This window comes from Haemaphysalis longicornis, unplaced genomic scaffold (assembly GCF_048455015.1).
Source record: "Haemaphysalis longicornis isolate Haplotype H1 unplaced genomic scaffold, Haemaphysalis longicornis Haplotype H1 scaffold_10, whole genome shotgun sequence".
NCBI lineage: Eukaryota > Metazoa > Arthropoda > Arachnida > Ixodida > Ixodidae > Haemaphysalis > Haemaphysalis longicornis.
The window spans coordinates 46,422,218-46,435,646 of record NW_027526204.1 but is presented as its reverse complement, the minus strand read 5'-3'; the positions used below and the strand labels follow the sequence as shown (position 1 = coordinate 46,435,646).

The 13,429-nt window shown below is 47.2% G+C and overlaps 1 protein-coding gene across 1 annotated transcript in view; it reads right to left on the bottom strand.

Annotated features, from left to right (window-relative positions):
- Positions 1 to 13,429, bottom strand: part of LOC144158450 (tRNA (guanine(6)-N(2))-methyltransferase THUMP3-like) — a 46,528-nt gene that overhangs the window by 15,101 nt on the left and 17,998 nt on the right. The window contains exon 6 of the mRNA XM_077689330.1: positions 2,782 to 2,872. Coding sequence (XP_077545456.1) covers positions 2,782 to 2,872 — 91 coding nt within the window. The remainder of the gene's footprint in view (positions 1 to 2,781; positions 2,873 to 13,429) is intronic.

Below are 13,429 nucleotides of genomic sequence, written 5' to 3'. Positions count from 1 at the left end.
ACCAGCGTTGTGTTTGTGTCCCTCCTTCTCTTGTCCTGCGTGTGCTTGCCGCTGGTTTCTTTTTTGCTATAGTTCCAATACATCGATAAACCAAAATATAAAATATGCCTGTCTGAGGATTATCTGATAACTCTGCACATCACTGAAAGCTTTCTGAGATTGCGACAAGCAATAGCTTACCCATTCGTTTCTCACAGCACAGAGAATTCGAACCACAGAGTGACAACCACCGTCACTTTATTTAACATCAAAAAGTTTGTGAGATTCGCTTGCTTCTTGTGCGTCACAAAGTTCACCACACTATCTTCAAGTTCACAAATGCCGTCCACGTGAGAAAATCTAGCGTTGTACACTGTGCCATAATAGTGGCGAATCTGAACACTGAAACAAGCTCTGCTGCAGTAGACAGTTAGGAACACTGTCAGGGCAGCTAGTAGGGTTCACTTCTTTGGCAGCAATAATGTCCGCCACAGCCTGCAGATCGTCGTCAGCACTTACAAACTTTTGTGCCATTGTGTCATTGGGAATGGCGCATGGCAATGCTGACAGCTCTCTGAACTCCCTCTCAAGGCACTCAGCGCCGTCGTCTTCGGTATCCTAACACCTATCATCTGGAGCCGCGCAACAAAGCCACTTTGCACACGACGCGCTCCCGATCAGCCAGGTCATGGCCGTGCTGCCTTTGCATTTACGTCAGGTTTGATGCGCGGTGTCGTGCTAAAAATGCCACGAGAAATTGCGAATACCTCTGCAGGTGACATCTTTTCATTGGCCTGTACCTGCCGAATAATGTCCGCTTTCCTCGCTCAATCCAAATTCTTCCACATTTTTTTTTTCGGGGCCATGCGTGCAGCACACAAAAACACGCACCACATTGCATCGGTTTCCCTGCGTGAACCACCACTGGCAGCTGCTCACGCACACAGAAAGAATGCCATAAACCAAGCGCTTCTGGTCGGTTTCACCTCTTCCTTTACTGCCTTTTGCACCCAATTACTCCTCGCGTTCTGGCTGCCACATGGCCTCCCCCCGTGCAAGTGTGCGAACAGCAAGTGTTGAAGGCCATTGAAGTTACATGGCACCACCTCCTCCTCACCAAGCGTGGCAGCACCCGCAAGAAGTCATCATCATCGCATTGGTACTGTCAGGAGAAGTGCACTTGCAGGAACACTCACCGCGCAGCGTTACATATATTGAATGAGCTCGTCATCAGGAGTTCGAAACACACGTAAAAAACAACAGTGCTATACTATTGCGTGGAATTGCCCAGGGGATGTTCAGACTTAGATATAGACAATTCGTATCCGTGTTTGATATATCTGTTTTCGACTGCACACTCAAACCCCTCGATAACAGAATTGCGAGGAAAAGCCAAAACAATTTACCTCAAACGACATGAAAATTGACCACGAACCGAATATATACAGTGGAATCTCGATGATACGATTCTGGGTGATACGAATTACGGGATGATATGAATTTCTAATAAGTCCCAGTGAAATTGCATTGTTTGCAATGGGAAAAATTTTGGCTCTTACAAACGGGCCTGCGCGGCCTAGCGGATGATACGAACAAGTTGGCGAGGCACCCAACTGCCGAACGAGCAAGCGACGGCTACGTGCGGGCTCTCTCTTCCCTCTTTGTCGCTGTTTCTCCAGGAACAGCTGGGCTATTGTTTTCTGCTCACAAAAACGTGCTGCGCACTCCTCGGGTGCGCTGACGCCGCCGCGAAACTGCCAGCTTGCTGGGCAGGGCGCGGCCAGCCGCAGCAACATGGCGGCGGCTTCAGTCGAGAAGTGGTGCGGGGTGCTCAAGCGACTGCTTCAAACCACTCTTTAAAATGCTGCTCAAAGCACATACAAAGTTGCTTGTGCAGTAAATGAGCTAATAATGTAGGCGACAACAGTGCTATAAAACATTATCCGCACAGCTAGTCAAAGCGCCCAAGCCTAAGGGGTGCTAAGTCTAAAAATTTCTGGTGGAGCCAGCCGGCTGTCTCGAGCGCTTTGAAACTGCCTGATACCTCCCCATTGGCGGAAGTTGTCAGGCTCCTCCCACCGTGCGTCGCGCGTCATTTTCTGACCGAGGCACAGGCAGCGACGGGCGCGGAATGGCACGCGTAATGCTGACCCGCACGGATCGCGGGCAAGAACGTGCCATGCGGTTCACACCTTGACTGTTGCGGTGTGTAGTGAGCTTGGGCACCGCGAGCGAGGAGATGAAAGTACAGAAAGGACCGCTTGGCGACATGGAGGTTAAAAAAAAAAACAGAAAAACGTCATGGATTTCTTCACTTATAAGTAAGAAAAGAAATAAACAAAAACTTCTTTTAGTGCTAAATTTTTGGCAGTTTTAATGGCCAAATTTGAGCCTGTACCACTGTATAAATTTTTTGTTCAGCCAAGTGACCATTTTCATTCCAAAAAAGCAGTACCACAGATCAGTTCTGTCCACTATTTTACTACCACAAATGGTATCTCTGGTATCTTTTAGGTCCTTGAGGTGCAGGACACGAGCTCATTACTGTGTTTTGATTGACTGCGCGGTTTAACCCGCCAATGCTACACCTGGGCTATGAGTGGAGGGCTCAGGATTAATTTTCACCACCTCGGGATCTTCAATGTGCACTAAAATGTCAAACACACGGGCGTTTTCACTTTTAGTCTCCATTGGAACAGCGGCGGCCATGGCTGACATCGAACCCGCATTCTTGGGCTGAGCCTTAGCCACTGGGCAACTTTGGCAGGTAAACGAGAGGAAGACGTGTGGGTGTGAGCTCACCAGGTCAGTGATGAAGACGTCGACGGAGGCAGACTTCAGCGGCAGGCGCACTGCATCCCACTGGGAAACGTCCATGCACAGGGCCCCAGAACTGTTCGGGGGTGGCAGAGAACCAAGGGATGAGGGTCAGCTCAGGACTACCTAATGGGCACGGATTAGTTCTTCCTACTCAAAATATGCAAGAAGGCACTGATGTAGATTGACCAAAGCGCTATCTATGGCTGCATTTTGCCAGTTAAACCAGTGTGATTTGCTTTTTGACTATTGAGCACAAATCTAGTGCCTCATTTTGTCCGTAATGGGTGCCAAAAACCTAACACCACATGCAATTCAAGGGCACTGCACCAATTACATATGGTGTATACCGCTAATCACATATGTCCCGGGCGCCACAAAAATCTGTACTATAAACGGCACCGCGCTATTAACAAAACACGCGCGAATCCAACCACGTTGCAACGTATGTTTCAGTCATTCCTTGTTCATCATCACTGAAATATAAACCACAAAAAAACAAGGGCACAGTGTTTATTTTGTCACTTTTCCCCACATTCAGACGCCGCTGCACCCTTTTACTAAGCCCGAGAGTGAGGGAGCATGTCTCTGTTTTTTAGTGTCTAGAAGAATGGATGCCGAGGGGAGGGGGGAGCAGACTTATGCTCGCGAGACAACGCAATAACAATACAAGCCGGATTCCTTTTTTGCACCCTGCCTTGCATTGGCGATGCCGACGGTGGCTGCTTGTCAGCACAACGTGCAGGTAGCGAAAACTTCGTGTCGCTCGCAGCCGAGCTGGGTATTTTTAGATGTTGGGAAAAAGAAAGGGGGGTGCTAATCTGCCAACATTGTAATAGAAACAACTTACCATGTGTGCATCTGAAGGGCGCCTATTTTTTCCTTTTCTCTGTCTAAGTTACGGAAGAGCAGGGAGAGTGTCACTGTGTGGGATGACTGATTCTAATTTCTTTTTTTTTCCTGTTTTGAGACTCTAAAACAACACCCCAGCTGCCCCAGTCAACTGTTCAATCAGCGGACCTGCCAAAAAAACACACTATAAATGCTATTGTGCTGTGGGCGACTACCTTTTAAGCGGTATGCTTATGCACTGAGTTCTACGGGAGGCAAACCGGTTGTCACAAAAACCTGCATTACATCAGGTCCCGCACTATAAGCATTACGTTATAAAATGGCCTACACTGCACCGCAATGGCATTGCACTGGTTTATAATCTGTTTTCACGTAGTCGCAGCCTTCAAAATTTTGACTTTCACCCACTACAGTAGAATCTCAATTGTACGAACCTCGCGGGACCGCGAAAAATATTCATATCATCTGCAAATTGTGTGAACTAACAGAGACTAAGAAACTGAGCACTAAAAAAAGTTTTCACTTATTTCTTTTCTTACTTTAGCGTGAAGAAATGCGTGACTTTTCCTGCTTTTTTTTTTAATTTCGATGTCGCTGAGCAGTCCTTTCTAGACTTTCATGTCCTCACTCGCAGTGCCCAAGCTCACTACATGCTGCAACCGTCAAGGCGTGAACTGCATGGCGCATTTTTGCACGCGATTTATGCGCGTCGGCGTTGCCCAAGCGATTTTTTCCCGTCCACGTCAGCGACTCCACGCCCGCGGCCACCTGTGCCTCGGTCAGAAAATGACGCATGATGCGCACAGCAGTGGGAGGAGCCTGACAACTTGCACCAATGAAAAGGCGTGCGCCTCATGGCGGCAGTTTCGAAGCACTCGAGACAGCCGGCTGGCCCCGCCAGAGATGTTTAGGCTTAGCACACTAGCAGATATTTCATGGGCGCTTTCACTAGCGGTGCGGATGATGTTTTATGGTACCGTTTTTACCCCCATTATTAGCTCATTTACCGCACAAGTAACTTCACGTGTGCTTTGAGTGGCATTTTAAACAGTGGTTAGAGGTGGTCGCTCAAGCGCCCCGCACCACTTCGTGATCGAAGCTGCCGCCATGTTGCCGTGGCCGGCCACGCCCCCCGCAGTGTGCCGGTGGTTTCGCGGCGTCGTCAGTGCGCCTGAGGAGCGCACAGCGTTTTCGCTAGCAGAAAACAACCACCCAGCCGTTCCTGGAGAAAGACCAACAAAAATGGGAGAGAGAGAGTGCACATTGCCGTCACTGGCTTGCTTGGCAGTCAGGTGCCTCGCCAAATTGTTCATATCATCCGCCAGGCCACGCGGGTCCGTTTGTAAGAGCCGAAATTTTTCCCATTGCAAACAATGCAATTTCACCGGGACTTACCAGAAATTCATATCATCCTGAAATTAGTATCAATCACCCAGAATCGTATCATTGAGATTCCACTATATTGGTTGGAATTAGGCCTTTGTTCACACACACAGAAAGTAACCCTGTTAGCAATCCATCAAATTCAGCCTATCGAACTTTCCAGTGTTATTATAGCTGACGTTAGCAAATCAGCAGAGAGGATGGTCTGGAAGAAACGGCACTTTTGAACTAACTCCTTGTTAAAATTATGCACAACTGGGCTGAAGAAAACTTGGAGCAAATTAGGTCAAGCAGCCAAGAGGACATCTGCAACACACAATAGTTATAAGCCCCGTAAAAAGAAACACAACCACTGCGAACCCACTGAACCACGCAGGACAGGCAGAAAGAACACACCCCAAAGCTTAGGCCAGGAGAGAAAGCAGGCGACTGTGTAGGGCAACACTGCGGAAACAAAAGGGCTAGAGTTCTGTCTTCTGGGCTAGCACAGGAAATGGAGGGTTTGACCATTTCTGAGGGTCCGAAAAAGACAGAAGCAGCTCTGCAGACAGCAAGCATGCAGCAGCAATAAGTATCTCCCTTTATGGTGAGCACCCCCATGTTGGCAGCTTATACAGTCAAATCTCCTTACAACGAAATTGACGGGACAAGCGAAAAATTTCGTTGAAGCGAAAATTGGCGAAATCTGCCCCAACACACCACGGAAGGGCAAGAAAAACAACCCTGTATATTTCCAAATTATTTGCAGCGTAATACAATGGTTAGAAAAAGGAGTGACGTGCAATAACGTCGTGTTTATTCGGATAACAAACATACCAATGGTTGCCTGTTTTTTACCTGCATGCAAAGAGAGCGTTACGGACGTGGGGGATGAGTGAGGGGTGAATAAATGCAGGCGCAAAATCTATTGCTGTACAACAAGGCGTATCCACCGAGCTGATTACTTGCAGACAGCTGCTAGGCTGTCGGAAGCACCCCTCCCACTTGTGGCAGGAGCGGTGCCGTTACCTTATCCTCTGATTGGGCCCGGCAGCAACTGACCTTGGCAGGCAAGTCGCGAGCGCTTGCATTTAACGTGACTGCACACTCGCGACTAAGATAGGATGACGCGGGTTCAAGACTAAACACGAAAACATTATTTCTGCTTTTGACTTTGAAGAATTGTAGAAGGAAAACTACAAGGACAGCTGCTCCCAACGCACACATGACGGCACCGCGCCAACTAAAGAGCACATTTGCGCCATGGAGGAAGAAAAAGTTAGGAGACCGCGCCACCGGGGAAACGTGAAGCCTGTACATGAAAAGTAAAATCAAAGCCGGCCCAGGGCGTCACTGCACCACATGATCTTGTGGCGCTGCCGCGTGCCACCGTGTGAGAGCGTGCGGTAGGGCTTACAGGCTGGCATGCACTCTTCAATTTCGTCTGCTCGAAGCTACTCTGTGGCCCGTTTTTGCGAAGCCCGCTATATGTTGGTTTTTTTTTTCCCACGGCTTTGGTCTTTTAAGTACAGAACGTTTCGGTACACGGTCCTTCCGGAACACCGTCGTTAAGCGAAGGGACAGCGGGAACCAAGAAATTAAGCTTGTCGTGGAATAAACAGAAGAAGAGTATTTTTTTTTTTACTGGAATGCAGGTCAGGTGCTGAGTAGTTTCTCCTCATTTTTTGTAGGGGCGCATGCTTGGAGGCGTGGTTTTTGCGTAATAAAACTGATTTGTGTTTGGACTGGATGCTAGATATGAGAGTCAGTCGCCAGAACAAGAGTGAACAAAGGCAGATGACGGGAGACCCATCAGATATGCTTAGCTAAGCGTAGTTGAGTATTTTCATGTTTTGTGTGTTCTGCCTGCGTTAGCGGAGTTGTGTTTGGCTTTGCTGCAGCATGAAGTGTTGTGTTCTAGGATGCACTAGCTGCAGTGACACAATCGGTTCAGGACTGTCCTTCCATTGGTGAGTGTGCTTTCACTCACACATGACACCGCACGAACGAATACAGGAAGGTCGGGTAAAAGCTACCGCCGCCAGCCCAGTCGACCATGGAGGTCACGTGTTGGGCCGGCTCCGGCGGCTTGAGAAAGGGAAACGGCGAAGGGAGCGGCGTCAACGGAGGTGGGCTTGCGAAGGCTAGCTGCGTGACGTCATGCCGTCTCCTAACTTTTTCTTCCTTCATGATTCGCGTGACTTCAACTGGATACGGATTGGCTGTACGTCTTTTGGCGAACCGGGCCTGCGCCTCATGTAAAGACAGCCAGCCACATTGTTATCACCAGCAAACAATGGCCTGCATCTATGAGTTTGTTTTTGTTTTGGGTGGCAGTGTGGGTGCGCGGCGCAAGTTTTCGGTGAAACTAAGCGTCCTGAATGCATAAAAAGTTACAGATATGTGGTGTTATGCTCACAAATGTTCAAACCGAGCCCAAATGAGCGAAAATTTCGTTGAGGCGAGGACTTCGTTGCATTGACTTTTATGGCTAACTGATGGGGAATTGGAAATGCTTCGTTGAATGGAAATTTCGCTGAAGCGGAGTTCGTTGTAGCGGGGTTCAACTGTAATGGTGGATGGGAGGGCGGCAAATGCGTTGCACACAGTAAGCACACAATGGCATACCACCTGTCAACATGTGTGCCACCACATCTGACAGTGTCAAAGTGGGGCACACGTGCCTTCAATAGCTGTCTCTCAAGTGAGCACACACCGTCAGAAACAATAGCTCCAATCAATAATGGGGACTGGAGAGTCTCAGCCCAGATATAAGTACTGCATTTGGTCGCATAATGTTCGCACGCCTGAAGTTTTTGCGTCAAATTTCGATTTTCCAAATTTCCCCCTGCAATGAACGCACGATGAACTTGCTGCAGCAGTATGTCGTATGTGTGCCAAGTCTAGCTGATGGCGATCGTGCTTACCTCTGTTTCTTTCCCTTTCAAAGCAGACATGGCTAGGTTACTGCTGCAGACTTGCGGATGTTAGCGATATCGGCAAGCATGCGTTCAATATTGATGAGGAAGAGAACTCTCACTAAATGCACATAATGTACTCACAAGACAAAGAAAAAAAATGCGTTCAGCTTGCTGCGTCAGCCCCACGTCTGTCTTGCAAAATGTCATGCACTGTGACAGCAGCAGCCATTTATTGGTCGTCCTGTTGTCACCTCGCAGCAAACTCGTTTTGGTGTGTTCCGTAATTGATGAAAACACTGCATTTTGCATCACTTTGCAAAGTGACGCAATATGGTGGTGTGCGGAGTTTTATTGTTTTTATTTATTATTTTTATAATGTTCATGAGACTATCGTAAAAATTTTGATCCGCAACTTGCTTGTCTTTTCTTTGCTCAAAAATTTTTCGTGAAAAATTTACCCTGTGTAATGAATGCAGCCCTAAATTTGCATCAATTTTTTTTTGAAAAAAAAAAAAAGTGCGATCATTACGCGAGTAAATACGGTATGTCGCTTAGTTTGCAACTCCGCACATGGTAAAGTTTACACTCCTGTGATTGTTCCCTGTCACATCTGAAACACTGCTGAATCTGGCGTGTAAGTTAGATGTGGGTTGGGTCCTTCGTAAAAGGGGAATCGGCATAGCTTTTGTCACTGGTGCCACAAATTTGGAGTCGTATAAGTCACCCGTCTTTGAAGCACGAAGCATTTTAGTGCGAGGTGTTGAAAAATGAGTGTCCGGGTGTGTTCCTTTACTACGCGTTACAAAGTGTTCCAGCGCGAGGCGTAAACGAGTGTCTCGGTGTTTTTTTAGTATGCCTTACCAAACGGTATAGCGCGAACAACGCTGGAGTCAGGAGGAAGTGCTTGCTGAAGTGGAGCTCTGCTTGAACATGTAGAATGACCAGTAGTTCCACAAGGACGGATGCAAAAGTATGTGGCTTTGGGAGGACAAGTGATTTGCCGAAAAATAATAAAGACTCGTACCCAAGCTTCACAGTGTGTCTTCTGTTGTTTCATGGCAATAATAAAAGCCTTGTGAATGCAGCATTGGATACATTTTTTCTCTGACGAGTGAGATTAACAAACTCAGCCGGCCTAGGCCAAGGCCGTGTAGCCACTATGTGATTCAAGTCAATTGGCCTAGTTCCCTGTTTCTGCTACTCATGAGTAGACAATGTGCTGGTGCAGGGTTCGTACAGGCTTTAAAAGCAAAAATTCAAGGGTTTTCAAGGACTTTCAAGGACCAGAAAACACATTTTCAAGGTCGCCATCTAATGTTTTATCTAGGATTATAACTTCTCCAACACAATGCAAAAGTTTTTTATTGCACAATGCCTAAGCACATCAGTGCACATTTAAATAGGGGCTAACGGGTTCGTAAATGCCCCCCCAGCTTTATTTTTTTATTTTATGGCTGGTATTTAGGGGTTTTTCTTTTTCCTTTGTGTTTGCTGAGGCTGTTTGATTTCAAAACTTGGCTAATGTTGCCTGCATCTCCTGCTTTGTCAGCAAGAGTATTAGCTGAAATTAAATCGAGCAAGTGTTGCTGCAAGGCAGGATGAACAATGTACACGTCCACCATTTGCACGTAACACAAACGCAGATGGATCGAATGAGGCACAGCAAACATGCAATGAGCAAGCATCTACAGACTACATGGAAGATGCAAGACACAGAACAGAAGCTGGCTTTGAATGGATTGTACCGAGACATAGATTAGATTGACAAGTGCCTGCTCCCAATGTTGCCTTGTAATAATGAAAATCCACCAAACTTGTAATTTCACGCAATGCACTGAAACTTGATTGTAACAATGTTTCTTTAGATTTGTTAACACCTAAAATCCACGACAAACACTTTAAATTCTTGTGAAAAGACAGGGCCATTGATTCTCTCAGGGAAAATCAAGGGTATTCAAGGACCATTTAAAAATTCCAGGACTTTCCAGGCCTTGAAATTGACACTTCTAAATTCAAGGGTTTTCAAGGTTTTCAAGGACCTGTGCGAACCCTGTGGTAGTTGTGTGGTCAGTCAGGGCCTTGTCTTCCCTGCTACTACAACGCAGTATTTTAAAAGGGCCATGAACACAAGATACAACTTTACTGAATTTGAAAGAGCAATCCTTAGGTAACGAAAACTGAGCTCCACGCCAGAACATTTTTCTGGCCAAGAAACGCAAGAAATATCGAACATTGACACAGGCTACATTGACACAGGCAGGAGTGACAAAAGCCAGCCCTAAAAGCATAGTTACCAGTGCATTAAATACGAATCAGCATTGAAGTGATGGAATCAAATGAAGCTAGAGGCCCACTACACTCGCTCAGTCAGGTTTCTTGCTGGTGGCTCAGATTAATAGCTGCCAATTACCCAAACTTGATCCTCCGATGTCATAGAGAAATTGCTAGGGGTGTGCGAATATTCGAAATTTCGAATACGAATCGAATATTTTTCTTATTCGAAAGTTATTCGATTCGAAAAATCTACATTCGAAAATTCTCGAATATTCGGACCAGGCCGAATATTTGGTAAGATTGTCGAATATTCGAACAAGACACGGAATATTTGCGTTAATTATCAAGGAAAAAGGATGAAACACCGATGTGTATTTTTTCACCCCAGACGAATACCCACACTGCAGGCAAGACATTACACATTACAGCAACGCCGAGGCGCATGTACGCACTAGGACAGAAACAAAAAAAAATGATGCGACCGTGAGGGAATATCTTTTCCGTGGCTGGGTCGGTTATCTGCAAGACGCACGGGTGCCACGCGCTGATATGACAGGCTCTGCGAAGCCTGTATCCTGTCTTACTGCCCGCCAAAGTAAGAAGCACAGCCCCATCGTGCTGCCGCTGTTGCCGCGCTGCCAGCGCAGCTGCGCCTGGCTGCGCCGTCTGCTCCGCGACAGACTCGCGCTCAACAGTTTTTACTGTTTTGCAGCAGTGTTTATTTCTGCGACTCTTGTACAGCGATATACCGAAATTTCGCGTTCTGTAAAGATACCTAATAAAATAAACTTATCTTGACTGTTACCTGGAATACTTTTAAATATAGAGAAAAATCGCTGCGAGCAGACCCTCAGAACATAGCGTGATAGCATCGCCATCGACATCGACAAGATGGTCGCCAACTTGTTTTTATAATTAATTGTGCGACGATCTCTTTTCGTACGATTCCGACGCTACGAGCGAAGCAAACGAAAACCGAGAATGTCGTCGACCTCGGATGATGAGCCACCTTGCAAGCGGGACAAGAAAGCCGGACGCAGTACCATTTGGCAGCACTACACAAAACTCTCGTCGTCGACAGCGCGGTGCAACTCGTGTGAACGTGTACTTCAGACGCCGACGGGGACAACGACCACACTCCAAAATCACTTAAAGCAGCATCCGTCATTACTGGCAACATACAAAAAAGACGCCGCAAACATGCCTTCGAAGAGTCAACCAACTCTACTTGCTGTGATTCAAGGAAAGCAGCCCGTGTCTCAGAAGCGGGAGAGCGCGCTCAACCAGAAAGTTGCAGAGATGGTCGCTTTGGACCTTCAACTGTACAGCTTTGTTGAAGAACGTGGCTTTAAAGCCCTTATGAGTGAAGCTGTACCGGGCTACCATCTGCCATCTCGAACGACATTGTCGCGCGTGCTGATCCCGCGCCTGTATGACGACACGAGGGCTAAAGTGAGGGCCGAGCTGCGAAAAGCATTTGAAGACGGCACAACAACCCTCGCTTTTACAAGCGATATCTGGACGTCGCGTGCCAACGAGAGCTTCATAAGCCTCACGTGTCATTTTCTGACTGTGAGGTATGAAATGAAGTGGTTTACGTTGAACACGCGACATATGCCTGAAAGCCACACGGCTTTGAACATTGCTGCTTCGTTGGAGCAGCTATGCGCTGAATGGGATATACCGACCGACTGCGTCAAGTACGTGGTAACGGACAACGGCCGCAATATCCGAGCGGCTGCCAGGACCCTGCCATGGCGACAGCGAGCTTGTTTCACGCACACTCTGCAACTGGCAATCAGTGATGCTAAGTCAACAACTCCGGCGATCAACAAGCTTTGCAAGAAGGCGAGGGGGATTGTGGGGCACTATAAGCATAGCCCTGTTGCGCAAAAAAAGGCTGCACGACGTGCAGAGGCAGCTAAATAAGAATGTACTCCATATTGTGCAGGATGTCGAGACAAGGTGGAACAGCGAATACCTGATGTTCTCCAGGCTCCTCGAACTGAAAGAGGCCATAACTCTCGAGCTTGCCACTTCAGACACACACATGGATGGCTTTAATTCTTCGGAGTGGAGAGACGTGGCAGAGTATGTGGAGGCACTGAAGCCTTTATTTGATGCCACTGTCATCTCAAGTGTGGAAAAGTACCCCTCACTTTCATGCCAAATTCCAATTATTTTTGGTATGCTACATTGTCTGAAAGGCTGCAGAGGCAATACAGAATTTGCTAGCAACCTTGCAAAAAGCATCAAGACTCGCTTTGCAAGCTACGAGTTTGATGAAGTGGCCAGCCTGGCCATGTTTCTTGACCCACGCTTTAAGGCCACTGTTCATCAAGCATCTGACCAGATGATTTGGCTGAAAGATCTTGTGTCAAGGCAGCTCCAGTCAGCTGACATGGAACACGGTACGGACACTGCCGTGCCAGCAACAACTTCGCGTCCTCTGGTGGCATCCAGTGTATGGAACGCTTTTGACCACCTTGTGATGAACAAGGAGAAGACACAGACGGAGTCCGCCCCTGAGAGAGAAATAATGGAATATGCGGAACAACCTCTTTTGGATAGGGGAAATGATCCTTGTGAATGGTGGCGGTCCATAGGCCACTTGAAGTATCCGTACATGAGCACACTCGCCCAGAAGTACTTGGCCATCCCTGCCACCTCAGTTCCCAGTGAAAGAGCCTTTTCCACTGGTGGAAATGTTGCCACACCACATAGGGAGCGCCTTCTTTCTGAGCACGTGGAACAGTTAATTTTTCTGCATGATAATCTGTGAAGAGTGTACCACGACCTGTTGAGTGCAGCTTGAAAATCTGTGAAGAGTGCAATACAACCTGTTGAGTGCAGCTTGAAAGAGTTCTTGTAAAGGTGTAATAAAAACTATCGTAACCTCTTGTTTTGTGTCTTTTTTAAAGCTACACAATATTCGATATTCGATTCGATATTCGAAGACACTTTTTCGAAAATTTCAATATTCGCGCACCCCTAGAAATTGCTGGAAGCTGGCGGGTGAGTTGGCAATGCTTCATCCATCCGTTTCCCCGAACATCTCTACTATTTGTTTGCAGTTTCCGGCAAAATTGGTGCCTTCTTCGTGATCAGGAGAGCGTTTTTAAAGAACCAAACACATATTTGGTCTCCATGACCCCCTTAATGAAGTCGCTGCACGCCAAAAAAGCATCCATCTGAGCTGAATAGATACACCGACGATCACAGTC